The sequence below is a fragment of the Lissotriton vulgaris genome, chromosome 3_1 (assembly GCF_964263255.1).
Source record: "Lissotriton vulgaris chromosome 3_1, aLisVul1.2, whole genome shotgun sequence".
NCBI classification, from domain to species: Eukaryota; Metazoa; Chordata; class Amphibia; order Caudata; family Salamandridae; genus Lissotriton; species Lissotriton vulgaris.
The window spans coordinates 1,636,875,815-1,636,900,540 of record NC_141689.1 but is presented as its reverse complement, the minus strand read 5'-3'; the positions used below and the strand labels follow the sequence as shown (position 1 = coordinate 1,636,900,540).

The following is a 24,726-nucleotide window of genomic DNA, read 5'->3' as shown; positions in this document are numbered from 1 at the left end:
CAGTAGTCATCACAGCATCTTTCAAAGAGGCTTGAAAACTTACCTTTTCAAAGGGACATTTAACTTAAATTCAATCCCCATTGCCACTTCTCACTTTGCTTTTTTTTTTACAGAAGAGCGCAGGCCCCTTAAGACACCTGAGATTTTGTTCTCGTTGTTTTCCCCCATCTATCTGCATGAAACATTTTTTCTCCTCCCTGCCCTCCGTCAAAGTGAATACTTAAATTTTCATCTGTTACCCTCCTTTCTTTCCTGTTGAATCGCTCAAAGTGGCGCCAGCGATCTGTGAGCACATTGCAAATTAATTAATGAAATAAATGTTTCAGATTATCTTACCACGGTGTTCACATGCTCCTAGCAAATTAATGATATTCGGATGATGTCCAAGTTTGTACAGAACTTCGAGCTCACCAGCAAAATCCCTGTGATCATCTTTTGATGCATATTCTAAAAAAATAAATAGAGATGTTGGCAATTAATTTGATGAGTATTAGACTTATCATAACTAAATGTTTATACCGATTTAATACTCAGCAACTACATTAATCAGTATTAGACTTTTCGTGACAGCATGTTTATACCTATTTATTTGAGTAGTATTGTTGACATACTTGTCTTATTCAGTTGAGGTATGGCCACAAGGTGCAACTCGATATTTTAAAATACAATTTGTACATATGAATGGATGTTTTTATCCTACGCCATCACAGCCCAAATATGTTTAAGAATACTGATGTAATTGTAATTTTACTAAACAAAAAGAAATGTCACACTAAGGGGGTTGTTAATATGGAGGGCGGATCGCCACTGCCCGTATGGCGGTGGCGATCCGCTCGCCATTATCCACCGCCCGCCTACCATTTCCCCCCGCCATATTACGATGACGTAGGGGGTCCCGGTGGACGGAAAGACCATCCGCCGGTTTTCCGGGGGTCGGATATGCGACCGGGCGGAAAAGGGCTACAATATGGTGGCAGCGTCTGCAAGACACTGCCATCCATATTACGATGCCCAGCGGTGCAGGGCTTTCCATGGCGGAGACTCTGCCATGGAAAGACAGGTGGAGTTAACTGTTGGGGGTCCGTTGCGGGACCCCAGGGGTTACCCCCCTCCATTTGCATGCACAAGGTGGCAGGCACCGCGCAGTGCCTTCCACGTTGTGCATGCAAATGCACAACATGCATATTGTGCATTGCGGCGGGTACTGCTGACAGCACCGCCCGCCACAATGCATTATATGCAGGATGCGACCGCCAGGGTGGCGGTCGCATCCTAATTTGCACGGCGACACCATCGCACCCCTGGCGGGCGGTCCCGTATATCGTTACGGTGGCGGGCCGACCCTGTCTGCCCACCATAGTAATGATCCCCTAAGTACTCTGGAATTCCCACTGAAAGTCAATATAGATATTTTAGAGCAAGACCTCTGATTTCTTTAGACTGATGCAGATTATGGTTACTTCATTTTGTACCCTGTGACAATTTTGTAGGCACCTTTGACGTGCTCATATGTAGACTGCATTGCAGAAGTGAAGTTAAAATAAGATTAGTGCCCTGGTAATCCAGTTCAATCTAGTGTCTACACTGGAGATGTAGGAAGACCCTTCTAGTAAATATTAGGTGGTGCTTGGTGCTTTAGACCATTTCTTCTATCTGACATTGAGGGGAAGGTCGATATCAAACCAAATCCAGAGGTTTCTCGCTGACTGAACTGGAGTTAGGGCCTCACTTAGGGGCATATTATCAAGAAAAGCGATAAAATTATTGACGCTTTAGCGGCAGGAAACTGCCGCTAAAGCGACGATAATGGGCTTGATAATATGTCCTTGTTAATTCCCATAGCAGCCTAGTTCTGGTGTTAACCTGGGCTGCTATGAGAATTCTCAAGGGCATATTATCAAACCCATTATCGCCGCTTTAGCGGCAGTTTCCTCCTGCTAAAGCGGCGATAATTTTATCCCCGTTCTTGATAATATGCCCCCAAGTTCTCTTGGCCACTCTTTTAGCACACATTAAAGAACTCTATATTACAATGCATTAACCATCAACAACCCAGATTTCTCTCCTCTTACTTTATTACTTTATGCTTGCCTTTAACCATGTACAGCGCTCTGCTGCCTTTTCGCTAGGTTTGTGCTAAAGAAATACCATATACATACATTCGAGCAAGAGACTAGGGGGCAGATCTACAAGGAAGTGCCGTAGCGTGGCACCGCAAGCCCTATGGCTGTGCTACGCTGCGGCACTTCCGAAGCACAGGGATGCGACATATTTACAAGAATATATTGCATCGCTGTGCTTCCCCCTGCGCTGGCGCACAAACTGCAGCCATGCGCTTGCGCAGGCACCCTTGTACCATGGTGCAAGGATGCCTGCGTCGTGGGGAGATTGTTTTTGTGCAGGAAGGGGCACCTTCCTGAACAAAAAGAACCACTACAGGCATTTTCCTCTTTCAATGCGTGCTGTAGAATGAAGCACGCATTTAAAGAGGAAAAAACGAGGAGAAATGAAAACATTTCTCCTCGTTGCGCCTCACTACCTCTTGGGTGGTGTAGCATTCAGACGCATCTCCAGATTTATGAATTCTCTTGAATCTGGAGATGTGTCTTGTTCCATGGGTGTTGCGTGGGAACACCCACAGCAACACCCATGGAACGCCCCTTCAACGCAAAGTGCTGTGTGTGAAGAGGCCGTATTTACAAGGAGAGAAAAAAGTCAAGCAGGGTGGCTTTTTCTGTCCTTGTAAATATGGAGGAGCCCCCTGATCCACTAGTATGTCACATAAAGTGACAAACTGGTGGTGCAGGGGGCTTGTAAATCTGCCCCTAGGCGTTGTGATTTTGCCAGTTTTCAGGAGTTATAATTGGTATAGGGAGATGATCTAGTGCAATGGGTGTCATGTAAATGTCAAACAGCAAAGGGTGAAGCATTGCAGACATGAGCTGGAAAATAGCAGTTGTCGCCCCATCCCCGTTAAGGCAGCATGACCATCATTGTGATCTGTTGGCTCCTTGGCGGATGGGGCGTCAAGTCAGAATTTTTTTTACTGGTTTACACAAAGCTACTGGAGGCTACACTAGTGTAAACTTAATTCTTCCTCCCTCTCTAAATACAGGGAGACTGCAAGTGTTGTGGGTAGAAGGGCATGGGGCGATTCTTCTGATGGTATAGAGATCTCTGCCAGGCAGGTGGAGATCTCTAAATATGATGGTAAGTCATTCACCAGAATAGTAGAGCTCATTAATGATGCCACTCTGGCAGGAGAGTGGGATGGCCACCAAACCATTAATAAGGCAATTAGTGGATTAAGTTGCATGCTTCTCTTTTTTTATTTTATAATCCAGAAAAAGACTTGTAGTGAATTGACGGACCTCTTCAATCATTCCCTCCTCAATCAATTAAAAATTCCCATGTTTGGGGCTATAATTTGTGGGCATCAGCTGTGGAGATGACAAAGGACTTGTGAGGTGATTTGCAACTACGGTTACGAATTGAAAGTAGTTCGTCACTTTTACGCCGCCGGTGCGTCACTTTTTGTGACGCACCAGCATCATAAAAAATGTGCCTTGTTGCACCATATTTAAAAGATGACTCATCTAGGTAGATGCGTCACTTTGTAAACCCCTGCGCTACATTATACCTGCGCCAGGTATAATGTACGCAGGTGGGCGTTCTGACGCAAGAAAAGGTCTTTGAAGTGACGCAGTGAAATCTATAAGATTTCACTGTGTCACTTCTAGGACGCAAATGCGTCAATTTCTTACGCCTGCTTCACAGCAGTCGTAAGACTGACGCAGGCTCTTTCACATGGCGTTTGCCCCATGTGAAAGTACACATTGCTGGAGTTGCGTAACTTTTGTGACACACTCCAGCAATGCGTCACTTTTGCGCCATACAGATACGTCAAAAATACTGACGTATCTGTAACTCCTTGCGCAATAATGGGTCATACTGTAAATATGACGCATCATTGGTGTCGCAAGGAGGGCGCAATGAAAAGTGACGCTTCGCTGTTTTCACGCAGCGATGCATCACTTTTCATAAATGAGGGTCTGGGTCTCTAATGTGCCACAGAGCAATGCATACATGGTGGAGGCTCTGGATTTGGTAAGGCTTCATCTCATTTCTACCAAACAGTGCACTTCAAGTTATAGGCCAGTAGGTGTTTCTCTCTCTATTGGTCACACATCATCAATTTCTCATTGTGTTCTAGGCCCTATAACCCTGAATAGTTGCACTCCGATAACCTAGCTGCAAGTCTTCCCAAGGGCACTATATGGTGGATACACAAAACGGTGAAGAATAACTATGCAACCTATTTTGTGCATCTGGAGGAACAAGAAGCCCTGAGGAAGCCCTTGTGCAGGACGAAATACATTGGCGGGGCTGATGCACTGTTTTTAAAGGAAGCAATGGATTTATTAGAAGGTTTTGAATAAATATTGAAGTGCTGGCGGATCCCTTACGAGTGTTTTGTGGATTTGAAATGGGATTTTTTTCTTCAAAAATACACGTTTGGAATGATTTAACATTGATGAGATTAGATGGGAACTGTGAAACCGACTAAAATACTAGCTGTTGGGTATGGATAGGCTGAAACATATGTGTAACTTAGTAAATACATCAGGCTTGCTTCCTTTGTTGTAATTTTTCATATCAAACATATCGGACCTGTGACTTCAGGCCGATACACCTATTGGCTTGTCACTATATTCAACTCAGGACCACTGTATTGAGTTTAAGCTTTTCCATAAGTAAAAGCATCAGGCATACTGTCATAGCATTACAGAAGTTTACAAAATTACAGTTGGAAAAGCAGACTCCTATGAGATCATAACAAAGATCCTCACAGAATAAATCTTCTATAACCATGGGGCATATTATCAAGGACCGGTGTTAAAATTATCGCTGTTTTATCGTCATGAAACTGCCGATAAAACAGCGATAATGGGCTTGATAGTACGCCCGTGTTAATTCCCATAGAAGCCCATGTTAACATCAGAACATGGGCTTTCTATGGGAATTAACAAGGGCGTATTATCAAGCCCATTATCGTCATTTTATCGGCAGTTTCATGACGAAAAAACAGCGATAATTTTAACACAGGTCCTTGATAATATGCCCCCATGTTTTTTCACAGGAGGTAAATACACCAAAACACCACCAAAACCTGTGCATTTTAAAGTAATCTGTGACATTCCATGTACCAAAATACTAACCTTTCTTTTTTATAGAGTAATAACAACCCATCCTTAAATGAATTGATGTTAACATTTGCTTTTCACCATTAATACGCCAGGCCTACTAACATTTCATAATAAACAGAAAAGTTCTAAAGCCACGATCATTGACTTCCACCATAACCAATTCAGTCCTGCACTACTGAGTAGAAGCATTGCCACCAGCTAAGAATATGCAATATAAACTTTTTAGTAGAAGCACACAACTTTGGCCCAATCATTTACTGTCTTGGGGAACCAACATGTGAATGGAGCTTAAGTCCCTCTATCAGTAGGAGCCTGATAACTCTTTTTTTGCTGATCACATTGAAATTACTTAATTGTGTGCTACAGTTAAAACTGTTTATACGAGCAGAGGATTTATTAAAAAAAGGTTTTCACTTTTTTAAAACAGCTTAAATATTTAGCTAATCTATTTCAGAGGAGTTTGGGTTATGGCTGCTAATGTCTGAATATTTATTTTAATTTAATATGTGATGTATTGTAATGTAAAATTTGACTTAGGTGCAGAACTAGTTACTATAAGGGTTAGAGTGCAATAGTTACCATTTTTATCATTTATTTCAATTTAATGTGTTATATTTCAGCGAACTTCATTTGTATAAGTTCATGGCTTGGGTAGACAGGGTAGACAGGATGTCCTTTCAGGTTACTTTAAAGGGCATCATCAAGGTTACATGTGGAGGCAAAGTTATACATTATATGGTGTTGATGCGATAGTATGCTGATGTGACACATTTGTCTGTTAAACAGATTGGTAAATTGGAGTTCTACTCTCCCTCCCACCCATCATTAAAATGCCAATTGCATCAACTGGTATTTAAGCTGATGATCGTCTTACAAAACACATATTTTCCGAGCATGCTGGGGTCCATTTTTAACTAATGAGACCAACCTTTCATTCTTTTGATTGCTGCATCCATCCTCAGGCCGTCCTTTTTAATTCGCGCTTTAAGAACTTGCCCAAAGTTGCCCTCCCCTATCACATCTTGAAACTTGATGTCGTTCCACTCCAGGACAGGGTAGACTTTAGGGTCTTGACCGTTTTTGGCCTTCCGGAGATGGCTGCCGGAGTTATACTGCACCGCTGGCTCTTCCCGCTGCAAAAACAGAGATATTAGATTTGATGCGTTTGTATAAACATCGACCCATGTTACAAAGGTGTAGCAGGCCTACAAAACATAGAACTACAAAAAATGTCAACGCCACATTCTACACAAGGAGCTGGCAGCATGGAAGCTTCCAGTGGCGGCTCACCAAGGGAGTGCTGTGGGGAGGGGAGGGGCAGGGTAGGGCGTAGTGGAGTCCGACATACAAAGGACAGGAGTAAGGTATGTCATTAAATAAATGAAACAATTTACTTGCGCGCCCGAATCACCAACTCGGTGCTGCAGCGTGCACAAGGTAAAAGTAAGGTTTTTTATTTATTTAATTACTTACCTTACTCCTGTCCGTCGTATGTTGGACTCCACTACTCCCCCCCTCCACCCTGCCCCTGCCAGAGCCCCACCCCGCCTCACCGCACTCCCTCGGCGAGCGCCGAGCCGCCACTAGAAGCTTCATATGTTTTTAGTTGATCATTTTGAAGAACGAGGCTTAAAACTGGATATCTTGAAGCAAACTACAGATATTTAACGCAATATTACTTCTTTGGGGTGTAAAGTACTGCCACTGTGTACTTCTAGCTCCACATGACTTCTTGTGCAATAGCAGCCTCCCCAAATAAGAAGACATGAGCAGAGATTAATTTATGTTGCATTGTTATAGCTTCAGATAAATAATAAATGCAAACTTTGCTCTTTATGGCCATTATATGAAATGGTATTTAGACAAAATATCGAGTAAGAAATGTTGACTTACACAAATATCGAGTTGTAAATATTGTGACACAGAAATATTGACAGCAAGAATATCTTGGTCAAGAATATCGATATTAAGGTAAGAAATATCGGGGCATATTAGCAAGGAGTTGCGATATTTATTGCAAAACGCGCTTAGCGCGTTAATTTTTATTGTTGCCTATCGCTGGATATTTTAGCGGAGAAAACATGCTATTAGCAACGTTTATCTCCACTGTGCTAAAATATCCAGCGACAGCAGCAAAATGCCTAAATATCGCTGAAAATCCAGCAATATTCACGCAATAACGCCATGGTGGACTTAGCCTGATAATCCACCTCCCATTGGGGAATACAGGTAAGTAAGGTTTCAAGCAGGTGTTAATTACTAGCGATAATCGCGCTTAGCGTGACTTTTTTTATCGCTTCGCCTGCGTTGCTAATAGGCGATAGCTGTGTTCGCGACTGCTTTCAGTCGCTAACAGTTTGGGTACGCCCACTTTGCATGTCATTAGCGATAAATATCGCTGACATGCAAAGCGGGCCCCAAACAGGTCACAATCGCCTGAAAGCTGTCGCTAACTGCTGTTAGCGACAGCTTGCTGATAGGGTGAAAGTAATATTGCTGTTTTAGCGGCGAAAAATTGCCGCTAAAGAGGCAATACTGCCCTTGCTAATATGCCTCATCGTTTTTAAAAATATAGAGGTCAATATCGTTTGCAAAAATATAGTTGTTTAAAATATCGATTTTTTTAATTAGTGGTATGTATTTTAGTATATATTTTAAATGTATGTCTATATTTTTTTGTATTAGTATTGTTTATGTTTTTTATTATGTGTTAGATTTTTAGTAGTTACCAATTTTATTTTAATTACATTTTGGGTTTCTTAATTCTGTAGCAGGTTGTGGGTTTATAGGGGAATAGCATGGGAAGTAATTTAATTATAATAAATTAATTATTATTTTTTATTTATTAATATTGATTGAATTGCGATTTTATTGTGTTAATTGTGGGAAGTAATTTATTATTAATTGTATGTTAATTAATATTAATAAATTAATTGGTAATTCATTTTGGTAATTGTGTAAAAAACGTAGGGGCGGGTTGTGGGGTTTATAGGGGTAAAGGGTGGGAAGTAATTTATTTTTAATTAATTAATAATTAGCTGTTAACTAATATTCATTAATTAATTGAAAATTAAATACGGAAATTGTGTAATTAACGTTAGGTGCGGGTTGTGAGGTTTAAAGGTGTAAAGGGTGGGAACTAATTTTGTTTAATTAATTAATAATTAATTGAAAATATTTTAATATGGAAATTGTGTAATTAATTTTAGGTGTGGGTTGTGGGGTTTATAGGGGTAAGGGGTGGGAAGTAATTTATGTTTATTTAATAGTTGATCTTTAATATTAATTAATTAATTGATAATTAGGGTAATTGTTTATTTTTTGTATGTGGGCTTTGGTTTTATTGGGGTAAAGGGTGTGGAGTAAATTAATTTTACTTAGTTGTTACTATTACTATTAGTTTTTTAATTTAAAATACATTTTAATTGTGTGTAATTTTTTCACTTTATTTTAGCTGTGGGCTGTGGGCATTATAGGGGTAAAGGGTCGGAAGTTAATTCATTTTATGTTTCATTTGTTTTTTTAGTAAATAATATTTATTTAATTGATAATTATGTTAACAATGGAAGTACATTTTTTTGAAAAATGTAGATTTTGGAATATAAATTGTGTGGTGTTAAACAGAAGAAAATAAAAGGAAATTTAAAAAAAATTCTGTCATAATGAATGTTTTTTCTCTAAATAATTTAAAATTGAAACTTATTTGTTTAAAAAGTACTTTTTTATTTGATTTATTATAATATTAGTAGGTATTTGTCATATGTATTTACCATAAACAATTATTTTTTTATTAATATCAAATATATTATATATATCTTATATAAATTTTTGACATATTTATATATTTTTCAAGTATTTCATTTTTTAATTATTATTTTTTGCTGTTGATATTTGGTTTGTTTTTAATTTTGAACTGACTGGAGTGGGGATACTAATTTTTACCCCTCCACAATCTAACACTTTCCCTACTGTTGCACTGACTGGAGTGGTAATAGTAAATTTGATCCCTCCACTATCCAACACTTTCCCTACTGTTACACTCATTGGAGTGGGAATAGTAATTTTTAGTGCTCTGCTATCCAACACTTTTCCTACTGTTGCACTGAGTGGAGTGGGAAATTTAAGGTTAAGTTTAAAGATTTTTAAACAGTTTAATGTTTTAATTTGTAATAGTATGTTTGTTTTAAATAGATTTGTGTTATCAGTTTATATATATATATCTTTTTTGAATATGTGTGGCCAAGCCCAGGCCACGGTTTGCACCCCCGCAAGACCCCAGTGGGTCCACAGCTATGGAATTACCAAGGCATTGCAGAGCTGGAGGGGCCGTTTTCATTTCAGGGAAGCGCTTCGAACATTGTTAGTCCCACGTTTTTCTTTTTTCCACCTTGGAGACGCTGGCTTCCACATGGATATGTAAAATACAAAAGGACTTTAAATCCCAACCTGCTTTGCTACATCACCCACCTGATTACTATCAGGGTAACTTTTGAAAATAAAGGTTGGATTTCCTTGAAAAACTGCTGGTGTTCCTCATTGTGTGTGTAAGCTGCCCAGAGGAAGGGAGACATCCTGAAACGCTTTGGCTGCGTTAGTGTGGGGAGATGCTTTGAAGGAGCAGCCCTGCTTGTGGCCAGACTTCCAGCGAGTGGAACCACCGGAGTGGCAACCTCTTTTTTGGATATGTGTGGCCAAGCCCAGGCCACTGTTTGCACCCCCACGAGACCCCAGTAGGTCTTCAGCTATGGAAGTACCAAGGCATTGTGGAGCTGGAGGGCCCTTTTTCATTTCAGGGAAGCGCTTCAAACATTGTTTGTCCCACGTTTTTATTTTTTCCACTATGGAGACGCTGGCGTCCACATGGATATGTAAAATACAAAAGGACTTTAAATCCCATCATGCATTGCTATGCCACCCACCTGATTGCTATCAGGGTTACTTTTGAAAATAAAGGTGGGATTTCCTTGTAAAACTGCTGGTGTTCCTCATTGTGTGTGTAAGCCGCCAAGAAGAAGGGAGACATCCTGAAACGCATAGGCGGCGTGAGTGTAGGGAGATGCTTTGAAGGAGCCGCCCTGCTTGGGGCCAAACTTCCAGCGAGTGCAACCACTGGAGTGGCAACCTCTTTTTTTAATATGTGTGGCCAAGCCCAGGCCACGGTTTAAACCTCCACGAGACCCCAGTGGGTCTGCAGCTATGGAATTACCAAGACATTGGGGAGCTGGAGGGGCCGATTTCATTTTAGGGAAGCGCTTTGAACATTGTTTTGTCCCACGTTTTTATTTTTTCCACTATGGAGACGCTGGCGTCCACATGGATATGTAAAATACAAAAGGACTTTAAATCCCATCATGCTTTGCTACATCACCCACCTGATTGCTATCAGGGTTACTTTTGAAAATGAAGGTGGTATTTCCTTGTAAAACTGCTGGTGTTCCTCATTGTGTGTGTAAGCTGCCCAAAGAAGGGGGAGACATCCTAAAACGCGTAGGCGGCGTGAGTGTGGGGAGAAGCTTTGAAGGAGCCACCCTGCTTGGGGCCAGACATCCAGTGAGTGCAACCACCTGAGTGGCAACCTCTTTTTTGAGAATATATATATATATATATATATATATATATATATATATATATATATATATATATATATATATATATATATATATATATATATATATATTCATATTTGTTAAATTAATTTTTATATAATTTAAAAATTGTAAAATAAATTTATATTATAAGTTGAATAATTGTTTTAAAGTAAATATATATATATTAATTATTATATATGTGTTTAACTTTTTTTGTTACGTTTATTTGTTTAAACGTATATTGAATCTATTTTTTAAATTAATTTTATTATTGAATATATTTAATATGTATTATTTTATATATATAAACAATATTTTGTACAACTAGCGTGGGTCATATACAGGGACCAATCTTGTTCCGCTGAAAAAGGATCTTGTTGGAGGATGCCTAGACGCAGAGGGTGAGATGTGTGGAGCAGGGAGGCGATGCGTTTGTCCTGATCCTTAGGATCCATAGGGGATGCGTCCTTGCCAAACCACACACTCAGAGATGCATTGTTGTTGAGCAGCCTGAGATGTAGATGATGTGTTGTCGTTGAGCCGCGCAGCCGGCAATGCGATGCCCTTGAAGTAGACGATGCAATGTCATTGAGGCAGGCGCTTGGCGATGCGATCTCCTCGAAGTAGGTAATGCGTTGGTTCTGACTGGCACAATGAAAGCGATGCATTGATTTTGCAGGTACAGCACAGAAAAACCCACTTCCAAGGTCCCAGGACTGGATTGGCACCACTACGCAGGGCAGGGATTGCAGTTGGCAAAGTTCAGAGGCTGTAGCAGAGTTGTTGGAAGTCTTTGATGTTCCTGCGGCTTCAGAACAGGAGGCAAGCCAGAAAGCCATTGGATTCATGTTCAAGGCTGGACTGGCCGTAGCGAGCTTCAGGCATTTTCATGGCAGACTGGGGGCCAGTTTTGGAGTGGTAGGGGCAGGTTTTGTTACTGGGGCCGGTTTTGCAGCGATGCTGTGATATCGGCCCCAGTAACAAAAGCAGCAGGGCTGGGGCGTGGTTTTGTTGAACTGGGCATGGGGTCCTGTCCGACAAATTTGTCTGGGCTGCTTTGGGTTCCCAGTCCAGCCCTGGTCACTTTAGTTCTGGGGATGTAGAGATGCAGCTCCAGTCCATCTCACTCCCAGGCAAGGAGGAAAACAGGCACAGAAAAGCAGGAGTCCAGCTAAGTCTATCAGAGTGATAGTCCTTTAAGCAGCACAACAGTCCTTCCTGGCAGAATGTCCTCAAGTACAGAAGTGTACTGAAATGGTGGTATCTGAGGTCTAGTACTTATACCGAGTGGTGCCTTTGAAGTGGGGGAGACTTCAAAGAGAGACCTTTGAAGTGCACACAGTCTTTCCCCTTCCTGTCATGGCTCAAGACTCATTACAGGAGGGTATGCATCTCTTTGTGTGGGACAGGCACAGCCCATTCAGGTGCAAAGGTCAGCTCCTCCCTCCCATCCTGCCCAGTATGACCCCGCAGGATGTTGATGGACCATCAGTCAAACCTAAGCTCCCTTTGTGTGTGGATGTCTGGAGGGAATGCACAAAGTCCAGCTGCCACCCACAACAGACGTGTATTCAGAGATCGGCAGAAGGTACAGAATGGTTTATGTAAGAAAATGCCAACTGCTGTGTATTTAAAAATAGAACATGAACTAGAGAAATAAATAGTCCCCTTCAAGAAAAATACAGAAGCCTTCTACACTGCACCCCGCCCTTGGGGCTTTCCTGGGCCTACCTTAGGGATGGTTTATATGTATTAAAAAAAAGGTTTGGGCCTGGCAAGAGGGTTAACTTGACATGGCAGTTAAAACTGCACACACAACTCTGTGGTAGCAAGCCTGAGACATGTTTATAGGGCTACTTAAGTGGGATTCAGAAAAGGGGGTGGTGATGGACAGAGTATCTGAATTAAGCAGAACACTCGTACCCAGTCAACAGATCAGGGCTTGATCCATCACCGTTTTTTAGCTCACTGCACCATCCCAGCTCAGAACCTGGCTACATGCAAATTAGTCTGTCCCTGGCCCAGTGCATCATGGGAACAGGGCAGACCAAACTACCAAGCCAATTCTTTTACTGGAAAGGAAACAAGCTTCCGGGGACCGGTTTCTGGCATTACAGCCGTCTTCGGCCCGGCTTGCTTGAATCCTGATGGTGCAGTGAGCAAGGGACTCATGTCTGAGCATACCCTTCCACGCTTATGGTGGACAAAACGATTCAGAAAAGGGGGTGGTGATGGACAGAGTATCTGAATTAAGCAGAACACTCGTACCCAGTCAACAGATCAGGGCTTGATCCATCACCGTTTTTTAGCTCACTGCACCATCCCAGCTCAGAACCTGGCTACATGCAAATTAGTCTGTCCCTGGCCCGGTGCATCATGGAAACAGGGCAGACCAAACTACCAAGCCAATTCTTTTACTGGAAAGGAAACAAGCTTCCGGGGACCGGTTTCTGGCATTACAGCCGTCTTCGGCCCGCTTGCTTGAATCCTGATGGTGCAGTGAGCAAGGGACTCATGTCTGAGCATACCCTTCCACGCTTATGGTGGACAAAACGATTCAGAAAAGGGGTGGTGATGGACAGAGTATCTGAATTAAGCAGAACACTCGTACCCAGTCAACAGATCAGGGCTTGATCCATCACCGTTTTTTAGCTCACTGCACCATCCCAGCTCAGAACCTGGCTACATGCAAATTAGTCTGTCCCTGGCCCAGTGCATCATGGGAACAGGGCAGACCAAACTACCAAGCCAATTCTTTTACTGGAAAGGAAATAAGCTTCCGGGGACCGGTTTCTGGCATTACAGCCGTCTTCGACCCGGCTTGCTTCAATCCTGATGGTGCAGTGAGAAAGGGACTCATGTCTGAGCATACCCTTCCACGCTTATGGTGGACAAAACAATTCAGAAAAGGGGGTGGTGATGGACAGAGTATCTGAATTAAGCAGAACACTCGTACCCAGTCAACAGGTAATGCCAGAAACCGGTTGTTCCCATGATGCACTGGGCCAGGGACAGACTAATTTGCATGTAGCCAGGTTCTGAGCTGGGATGGTGCAGTGAGTTAAAAAACGGTGATGGATCAAGCCCTGATCTGTTGACTGGGTACGAGTGTTCTGTTTAATTCAGATACTCTGTCCACCACACCCCCTTTTTTGAATTACTTAAGTGGGAGGCACAATCAGTGCTGCTGGCCCACTTGTAGCATTACATTTACAGGCCCTGGGTACATATAGTGCACTTTACGAGTGACCTATAAGTAAATTGAATATGCCACTTATGGATAAGCCAATGTTACCATGTTTTAGGGGAAGGGCACATGCACTGTAGCACTGGCTAGCAATGGTAGAGTGCCCAGAGTCATAAAGCCAGCAAAAATGAAGTCAGCAAAACAGAAGCCAAAAAGTCAGGGGAAACCACGCCAAGGATGCCAGGTCTAACACCAACCAGTTTAGATGTAGTGAATATTCACAGTGACACCCCTGTGGTGTACTACACTGCACACAAGTTATAATTAATTGAATAAATACATAAATCAACTAAATAAACGTTTTTCATTTTGCCCTGCTGATAAAGTCTATATAGGGTGAAGATTGTTTAATATATTACCTTAATATAACTCAATTGTTTTGCTAAGACTATCAAGCTCGGTTATCAATCCATATTTCCGCTATTAAAAGGGAGTATCAACACCTCACTCTTGGAAGGGTTTTTTCAACCCTTAAGTATGCCTTCATAATACTTCTTAAAGGATTGTGGTCTTGTTGTGATGGATGGGATGTTGAGTGGCTGCGATGTTGTAAAATGTGAACGGTAGAATGTTTGATGCATGTTTGAATAAAGGGATTAGTTTGAGGTTGACTCTGGAATAACCTGGCCTAGTTACTCCAAGTATTTATTTAAATATTATGTAGGTTTATATACCACAAACATGACCGAAGTGGGTGTCAGGGAACTTTAAAAAGGAGCAATTATCACCACCAATCAGGTAGTTTACATAGAAACAGTAACGTAGAAAATTCCAGAGGGCTAGTTCAGGTCTAAAAGCACAGTGTCTCATCTATATTATATTCCATTATGTTACATTGTATTATATTGTATCATATTTTATTATATCATACCATATCATATCATAGTATATTTTAATATATTATATATTGTATTGTAATATATTACATGACATGGCATGGCATGATATTATATTATATTGTATTGTAATATATGACATGACATGATATATTATATTATATTATATTACTATATTATATTATATTATATTATATTATATTATATTATATTATAGTTTATGTGACCCTATTGTTATATAAATATTCAATCTAATTTTAACTGACTTGTATCTGTTCTATCCCCCTTCACATTGATGTAAAGGGATGTAACCTTAGCTCATGTGTGCTGGTCAATTACAGGCCTGAGTCAAACTTTTGTTGACCTGGATCACTTCACTGACAGGATCGCGCCCCGTAATTACACTGAGATTTTGAAGCACATGTCCGGCAACATTTTATTTATTTATTTATTTATAAAGTTTTATATAGCGCATACTTGATCCCGAAGGATATCAGAGCGCTTTACAGTTTGAGGGAAATGAAGGTAGCAGATCAGTACATGAGTCAAATAGGGAACATACATAGGCATTGTATCAAATAGTGCACACATAAAGGACCATATATGAACCTGTGGTAAGTGAAGAACATTCCTTTTAGTTTCGCATTGGCCAAGCTATTGGCACTGAGTGCAGCCTGGAAGATATATAGAAGTTGAGCAGAGCTAAGATGGATGACTTTCTGGACCAAGCCCTCTAGCCATGAATACAGAGGGTTCCTCCACAAAAGCCTACCCTACTTTAGACATGCCACTTAACAAGAAACTACCAAGAGAATTATATTAGAGAGCACCCCCTTTCTCCTGGATCCTTGTCTTATCCTCGTGATGAAGGCTGTTCTCTCTGAGTTTTCCCTGGTTATTGTCTGTGAATGAAAATATGCTGTACAATCTTTAAAATTGCAGTAGTCGTTTATTTGTTTTTAAAGCCTATATTTCCCTAGAGAACCGCATGAAACCTCTGCCCCATCTTCAACCTCCCATAATAAGGACACCTTAACATGTTACTCCTTCCACTGCAGACTCATATGGAACTAGAGGATTTCTCTGACAGTCAGTTATTATGGATTCTACACACTCCATGCCAAAGAAACCATCTGAACAGATGTGAGTGAAAACTGCTCTGAGCATATTATACAGAGGGGCTATCTGTCCTCATTATATTAGACCTGTCAAACATCTATGATGCAGTTATCCATTTGCTTTTTTATGAAAAATCGAAAAAGATCTAATACCTAAAGTCCAAGTCCAAGTCCAAAAATTCTTTATTTCGGCCATATAGACCATTAAAGATACAATACAAAACACAATAACATACATTTTAAAATACATATTAGAAATACAGTACAGTATATAAAAAGTTCCCTTCTTGTCCAGCGAGGAAAATAAAAAGAGTATCATAACAGTGTCCACAGTTTAAGGGGCTTTTTTCTTCCTGATTAGCCATACTGCCATTAGAAATTTGGATATGGCGAACACAATGTGGCCCAGAGTACTGGTTTTCATTACTCTATATGCCTGTGAGTAGTTTCTAAACCCCAAGTTCCTGCAGAGCTGCGCTATCCAGTATTTTCTAGGTCTGTGATAGGCAGGGCACACAAACATAATATGGAGGTCGTCTTCCTCGTGGGTGTTACAACATGGACACATTTTATCACCCCCCTGGGTCCATTTGTGGGTAAATTTTTTAATGGGGAGTGTGCCTAACCTCCATTGTACAAACAATTTCCTCGCAAGGATGGGGAAAATAAAATCCATAAAAGGTTCAAATACATAAGAATTTTTGGATTCCAGAAATCGCACAGTAAGGGTGCCGCTATTTTGAGCATTCATCAAAAGTGAGAGACTCTTGTCTTTGTAGATTTGGGTCAGGCCTTTGCGTGAGACCCTTTGGCAGCCTTGCACGGGATCCTCCCATAGCTCAGATAAGTTCATATCGAGCAGTTCATTTTTTACGAAAGCGAGCCAGGGGATTTTACTACTTCGGTTCAGGCTCATAACATGGATAAGGTCCTGCCTATAATGATGTAATTCGTTTGTGGACCAAAGCCTGTGCCAATACTTCACTGGCTTTGACACAAGATCCTCAGCAATAGGGGGGAGACCCATGTCTAATCTCAGTGGGAGGAGTGGTGTGCCTCGTGGAAGAGCTAATAGGCATCTAAGAAAGTTATTTTCCACTCTCGCCAAATCTTGGCCCGCTTTGAACCCCCATAGCTCACTCCCATACATAGCCGCTGCCTTGGCTTGAGTCCGATAAGTTTCGAGAGCCGGGCTTATAGGCTTAAAAGTGGAAGTGTTGGCCACCTTCAAGATTGCGCCCGACAACTGGGACAATTTAAGCCTTGATCTTGCTCTCTGTCGGTCCCATGATAGATTTTCCTGTAGTGTTACACCCAAGTATGTAAAGGTAGTAACCCTCTCAAGGTTGGCAGTACCCAGGGTGGGATTGGGCCTGGCTTTATTTGGTGGATTGAATATCATGAATTTGGTCTTTTCCGTATTTACCTCTAGACCATGTTGACTACAGAAAAGACCAAATCCATCCAGAATCCTCTGGATCCCCATGGGGGATTTGGAAAGCAGGAGGGTGTCATCGGCAAACATGATTGCCGGAACCCTCCTGCCTGCCAAATATGGGGCATCATTGTCCTTAACGTTTTCTAGATGGGATATAACGTTGTTGATGAAGAGACAGAACAGGGTCGGTGCCAGGACACAACCCTGCCTCACCCCTCTACGGACAGGGAACCTGGACGAGAGTTTGCCATCCCTCCCACACCTAACCTGCGCATAATTATTCTCGTGCAGCCTAGTTATGATACTGAGTATCTGGGGGGGTACTCCTAACTTTTCCAGGACCTCCCAGAGTTTCTTGCGCGGGACTAGGTCAAAGGCTGACCTCAGATCCACGAAGACCATGTACAGCCTTCCCCCCTCTAACCTCACCGTCTTCCAATAAAGGAGGACGAGGTGGAAAATCTGGTCCATGGTCGACGTGTTTTTTCTGAAGCCAGCCTGTAGGGGGCTCATGATATCATTGGCCTCCATCCAGTCTAACAGGTGGTTCAGGATGAGGCGCGCGAAAAGCTTTTGGGGGACATCTATAAGGCTAATCGGCCTGTAATTGTCCGGGAGCAGAGGAGACCCCTTCTTGTATATCGGCACGATCTCTGCCCCCAGCCAAGAGCAGGGGACCGCCATACCTCCTAAGATGGCATTAAAAAGAATAAGAAGGTATGGGCCCCAGATTTCAGGGTGATGTCTAAAGAGGTCCCCCGGTAACTTATCCAACCCCGGAGCCTTTCCCAGCGCTAAGCGCTCCATTGCAATCACTACCTCACCTAGAGAAAATTCCAGGCCCACTTCCGGGGAGACGGGGGGCTCAACCGCCACTCCATCGGGTAATAGGATAGTATCTTGGTAAAGCGTCCCAAAATGGGTCTCCCAGACAGAGGAGGTGATGTTAGGCTCCACTGCGGATTTGAGTTCCCTCGTCCCAGTATTTACCAGGGCCCAAAATTTCCTAGAGTCTTTAGCATTTAAGGCTTCAGACAGATCATGCCAATGGTTCCAATCCCAGTCCGCCCTTGCGTTGGCCATTGCTACTTTATACTCCCTCCTAAGATCTGCAACCTTGGCCTTGTTAGAGCCCTCTTTATTGGTAGCAATTAACTCGGACTTGATTTTCCTACAGGAGGAGTTGTACCAGGTCGGGGTACGAGTCTTTTTCCTACGTGACGGTACCACCGGATGGAAAACCTCGGCAAGGGCCCTCACTAGTTCCTCATGAATGTTAGCTAGTCTCTCATTGTAATCAGTGGGTCTCGGTTGGTTTATGAGATCATCCACTTCCTTAAACCTGGGGAGTGCTAAACCATATAACTTGTTTATAGCATCTTCTGTGTTAACCTCATCAGAGCTTCGAACGTTCAGCGGCCAGTGCTGAACGTTCGAAGAACGAATGCTGGCCCGACGGCCAACGGTCGTGCGCAGCACTGGGGAGGTAGTGCTTGTGATGACCGTTGGCCGTCGGCAGCAGTTAAGGGGTTAAGCAACTTTCCCCATTTAACGCGGCGCCTGTTTGTGGAGAGAAGCAAGTCCCCCTGGTCATCGCTGCAAGGAGTAGTGGGCGACCCTTCTAGAGGTACAGGATGCTGAATCTCCAGTTGAAGGGCATTGTGGTCGCTATCTGTCCTTGGTAGCACCCTAAAGTCGTGAACTTTAGGCCACATGGTAATATCTAATAATATATAATCCAGCCTTGACTCCTGGTCCTTTCTATTGAAAGTACACAATGAGGGGGTATCCGACGGAGTACGCCCATTACAAGCCCTCATTGCGAAGTTCAAGGTAAGGGACATAAGCTGTACTGCCAGCGGGGACCAGGCTTTAGGGTGGGGTGAAGACGAGGGTGGGACTCCCCAATAGTCATCCTCAGCGGTGAGAGAACCCTCCTTTAGTCCTTCTAGGGGTTCGAAATGACAGTTGAAGTCCCCTCCCATCACTATCTTGTGGTCGCCTGACAGTTGACCTAGAAAGGATGACAATTCATCTAAAGTGGGGGATTCATTGGACGCAGCGACTGGGCGCGAGTAAACGTTGGCAATGGCCCAAGGTGTTCTACCAGGCCATCTAAGCAGCACACACTGGATATCCTGCGAAAGTGTGTCCATCTTTTCCGCCTGGCACCCAATGTGACTCGCTACCCAAATCGCCAAGCCACCCGAGGGCCTCCCCCTCCCATTCCACTTTGCTGGGATTTCAAAAATTTCAAACCCCCTTCTACTCTGGGGTTCCCTCGCCCATGTCTCCTGAAAAAGGAAGATATCACTGCCGTTTATCAGGAGATCCCAGTCTGGTGTATCTACCTTATTCGTGATCCCCGTCACATTCCAGGAGAGAATTCTCAACCCTGGACCTTGTGGTGGTGGACCTGCCCCGCTAGATGGAGTTGATGCGGTGGCTAAGGGAGGGTCAGGATCTCCCGGGACAATTGTGGTAGCCAGAGTAGGAGGCGGTACAGCCACATCTACTGGTGTCGAATTTATGCCAATCGGGGTATTAAGTGGTAACTGTGCTTGGCCCCTGATGCTTCTAGGAGGAGCCCTTCCCTCTTTAGCGAGATCCTGCGCCCTGTTATTAGTCACATGAACATCTCTCACTTCCCCCCTGCCTACCACCCCGATAACAGATCTTTCTGGGGGTTGTTGAATATCACCCTTTTGTGGTCAATCCACCTGATCAAGGCAGGAAAATCTGTTCGGGTGGATACAATTACCGTGAGTGGGGAATACACTGTACTTGGGCCTGTATCGTGAGCCATCCACTGCAAAGCCCACTCTAGTCCAGCCCTGTTCCCTCCCCACAGCTGGGTTACAAGCATTTGGATAAAAATGTGAAAGAGACACTAATTCAATGGAGGTTTTATCAGCCCTAACAAGCCAGTTACAAATATATGGGGCAACCTGTGGGCTTTAATACCTAAAGACTTGTCAGACAGAAATGCACATGTCCAATTCAACCAGTGTCACATTAAACCATAGTCAAAGGACTGTGGCGTTCCATAGGGGTCAACCTCCTGATTCCTACATGCGTAGCCTGCATGGGACCACTAGCAGCACCTGGAAGTGCATTTTAAAGCAAGAGATTCAAAGGAAAGCATGGCTTTCTGAAGGATGTACACCTGGTTGAAAGAAGACAAAGTGATTTTAAGAGGATCTGACATTGTGCCAGTTGAAGCAGCAGCCAACTAGCCACTTTCATTAAACTGCCCAAGTTGTTGAGTCCACCCTTCCACTGCACTCTCAGTGAAGAAGGCATGGACTTTATAGTTCTTTGTAAAGGCAAAACAAGACATCACATGGAACTAATCAGAGTGATCATCATTTCCTTGCTGCGGTAATCTAACAGTTCAATTTATCTGCAGAGCTACATAATCAATAGACTGCACCACATGCACGAAAGACAGTGAGAGCCATCTTCTATTTGCATCACCCGCTCCACTGGGATAAGATACATTGACTGTGGGTGGCCAACTGTATTCAGTTAACAGGTGAACATCTGCAATATCTACTCAAGGCAGAAGATCTAGCACTACTAGCCATCTGCTAGTACCAAGACTGGAGGGAGTAAAAGATAGCTGCTGTGCTACATTATTTTTAACTAAATGTAATTTTAATGGATAGCTTATAAAGTGCATGAATCACCCTGAAGTGGTATCTCCGCACTAAGGCAGCAAAAGAACTGAGCCAGCAGACAGTTAAACAGCCTAAATTTCAGTTTTCAGGAGTTTCACGAAGATCAAAATATCATCACATCTTCGAAGTGAGAGGGGCAATTGATTCCATAACCATGGGGCCATATAAGAAAAGGCTTTGCCTCCTGTTGGAGATTTCTTGAAACGAGGAATAGTAAGGAGACATTTCTTACCAGAGCGTAAAACCCTCCCTGGCTGGTAGGGAATGCGTTTCTCAGATAAGTAACTGGATCCTTTTCCATTTGAGGATTTATGAACAATGCAGCAAACTTTGAATGTAATTCTCTGGCGAATGGGCAGTCAATGCAGTTGTTGCAGGAGAGGGAGGGAAGCCGTTCTAGGAGGCATATTAGTAAAAAGCTGCGCCACCGTGTTCTATACTACCTGTAGTCTATTCAACAATTATTCATTGGCAGCGACCAAAAGAGCGTTGGAGTAGTCCAGGCAGCTGGACTACTGCAGTGTCCGAACCAAGGTTTTACGTACAGCTAGTGGAAAGAGGGGGAACACTCTGTGCGAAAGGACCATCATATAACAGCAGGTCCCAGAGGTAGCCCCAACTTGATCCTGTATAGACAGGGACTGATCTAAATATACACCTATGTTTTTAACCACCATCTTGGGGCTGGGGGCAGTGCCTAAACCTGCCAGCCACTAATCTGCGGACCAAAGAGTATTAGCATTACCAAAGAGCATGATCTCAGTTTTCCAGCATTTTGCTGGACGTAGTTATCCATCATCAATAAAGAGATTGTTTTCATGCTCTCAGAGATACGAGATTTTGTGGTTGAGGAACTTTTATTAAAAGATAAGAGCAGTTGGGTGTCATCCGCATAAGAAATGGGGATGAAACTAAATTCTCTGACAATCTTTGCAAGGAGGGCCACATTTATGTTGAACAGCGTAGATCTTAAACAAGAGCCCTGAGGAACACCTTTAGAAAAGTCCCATAACACAGTACCAGAAGGAGCCTAAGTTGATGACCTGCATGCGGTGAGTAAGGAAGCTCCTAAACCATTGAAAGGCGCACCCACAAATTCCAATCTCCTTCAGTTTAGTAGGATGCTAGCCTATGGGATGGGCTTCGAGAGACTTGTCAAAATAAGTGAATCATATACAATTCCTGCAAGCCCTTCAAACTGACCTGTTCTAAAGAACTCTTAGTGATCCTTTTTGGGTTCCAGAGTAGCGTGCTATTTGGAAAAAAATGCTTTGATGTCTCATCTGGAGCGGAAAGTGCTATATAAATACAATATAATGCAATACAATACAATACACCTAGGAACGTTCCTAATATCTTATTGTGCTGAAAATACCTGGTGACATTCGTTTGTTCACCTTACACCCTATGCCCTGAATCATTCATTAGGATGCATGCTGGCATGCTGCACACTTCTAGGATCAACATAACAAAGAAAATACTTTTTTGTGGTAAATTAAGATGTTACTCTCTTTGAAATAAATCGTGATTGAGAAGTACAGCTGGTCATTACCCTCCTGCTTAATAGTTGTCATTGTCACTTAAGGCATATATCTTCATGACTTTCATTTTTATTAAATTGTATGAAATGTGTATGTATGCTGATTGCACTTAGTGGGTGGGGTGGTAGGTGTGCAGAGGGATTAAAGCCCTGTCCAGTGTTGGATGGTTGTGGTGAGAGTAAAGAGGGAGTAAAGGCTTGCCCAGTGTCGGATGCAAGCTGCTTAGCTGGATCTGGGGGGACCGAAAATAGGTCATATGGCCATTGTGCATGGATAGATGATGAAACTTAATTAGTTAATTCAAAATAAAGTTACCAAGTTAACTGTTAATCTAAAGTTTTGGGACCATGTCTCCATTTTATGTTATCTGAAAAGCCTACCTATTTTTTATTCATGCACAGACCCAACAATGAATTGTCTAAATACAGACGGTACAATGATTTACAGCAAATACATCTCAGTTGAAGGGGAGGTATGATTTCTTCCTTTAGGTAACTTCAAAGACTGATGCTTGATTTGAAGCTCACAAAAAACAGAAGATTATCAGATTTTTGCGGAAAGTTCCAGATCCAAAGGAGAATATAATGACCTACTAAGTAGGGCTGGCCCACATTTCAAGCTTGAATTTTGTTGACGCCTTGCAGCGAGGATGCACAGATCTACAAAAGGAGCGTGGTACCAAAATGATGCAATTCAATCCACCACGGAGCTCCCATTGCTGAGAGCTCCATTAACTTGGTCCATCTCCATTTTGTAGTACGGACTGATTTCCTATTTTGGTATCCATGGATCTCCACTCAAGCTTCAATATCAAATACGTCTTCAGCCTCATGCGCCACAAAATAGCGTACACAGGGAGAGATTACAGATATGTCACACAATGCAAAGTAGCAATCAATGTAAAAGAGAGGACAGCACCATATCTACAAAGATATGGTGCTGTTTCTCCCCTTGCACTGACACTCTTTGAGCCTAATGTGCGCTACACATGGTACAAGGGAGTGTGGGTCATGTCTTTCACAGTTTTTATTCTGGAAGGATACCCTTCCAGTACGCTATCCTATGCTTAGACTAACTTTAAAAGTTTCTCACATTAGATGTGTGCTGCACAATCCAGCTGACATGCAACATTTGAACAGTTGGGAAAAAGAATTTCTCTGTCTTAATGCCTGCCTCGAGGAGGCATTATGTTTTTGGTGCAAAGCCCTGCCTGCCATTGTTAGTAGATGGGGCTTTGCTTCAAAGTCCATGTATGGTTGCAAGAAAATACTCATTTACTCCCCGTGGAAGGCCCCTTTGATCCAAATAACACAAAGTATTGCAGAGCCCTATTTGTGCTAATTTTTTAGAAGTTTCCAGCACAAAACAAGTTTTGCTCTGGATTGCAAATAGTTCATCAAAGCTTAGAATCGGTTTGCGTCACGTTTTGTGACTTTGAATGGATGCAAAGCCTTGATAAATCTGCCCCACCATGTCCAAATTGCATTATCCCACAACTTCCATCAGCTACAATTCTTTTTATACAAAAGACTTTTGAGAGGCAACACAAATATTTCATATGCAACACATTCAGTGGTAAATATTTCACATTACAATAATACTCGTAGTTCTTCATTGTTCGAAATAGATCTTGAGCTTTATTTTGTACTGTACAAAGGAGCGCAGCCAACGCATTTCACCTAACAAGGCTTCATCAGGGCAAGAGATATGCGCCAAAGGAACTCAGTAAGAAGTGTTTTCTTCAAGATAAATAATCGTTAGTGTACCCATCAATAGTCATTAGAATCAGTACATCCAGTCTGTGTGGTCAGTAAGTCCAACAGCGAAAGTAATCAATCAGCTGTCAGCAATTCTGGCACCGTTTCCAACAGATAGAACACACCACGCTTCTGTAGTGTCCAGTAATTTTTGTAAGTGTGATCTCTTCCTGATTTCTCGCGAAAGGTGTGTGCTACAGGTATCACACATTCAAGACACCCTACCTGTAAGGGCCGCGTGCGGCGCCAGTCATCGCTGTTTAGTCTATGCAACTGTAGTCAGCTACAATTCTTTCAAGAACTTAACACTTCTT

The 24,726-nt window shown here is 42.5% G+C and overlaps 1 protein-coding gene across 1 annotated transcript in view; it reads right to left on the bottom strand.

The window, feature by feature from the left end:
• TEK (TEK receptor tyrosine kinase) overlaps positions 1–24,726 on the bottom strand; it is a 570,337-nt gene that overhangs the window by 106,499 nt on the left and 439,112 nt on the right. The window contains exons 15-16 of the mRNA XM_086962126.1: positions 6,136–6,340; positions 337–447 (exon numbers count right to left, since the gene is read on the bottom strand). Of these exons, the coding sequence (XP_086818252.1) occupies positions 337–447; positions 6,136–6,340 (316 nt within the window). The remainder of the gene's footprint in view (positions 1–336; positions 448–6,135; positions 6,341–24,726) is intronic.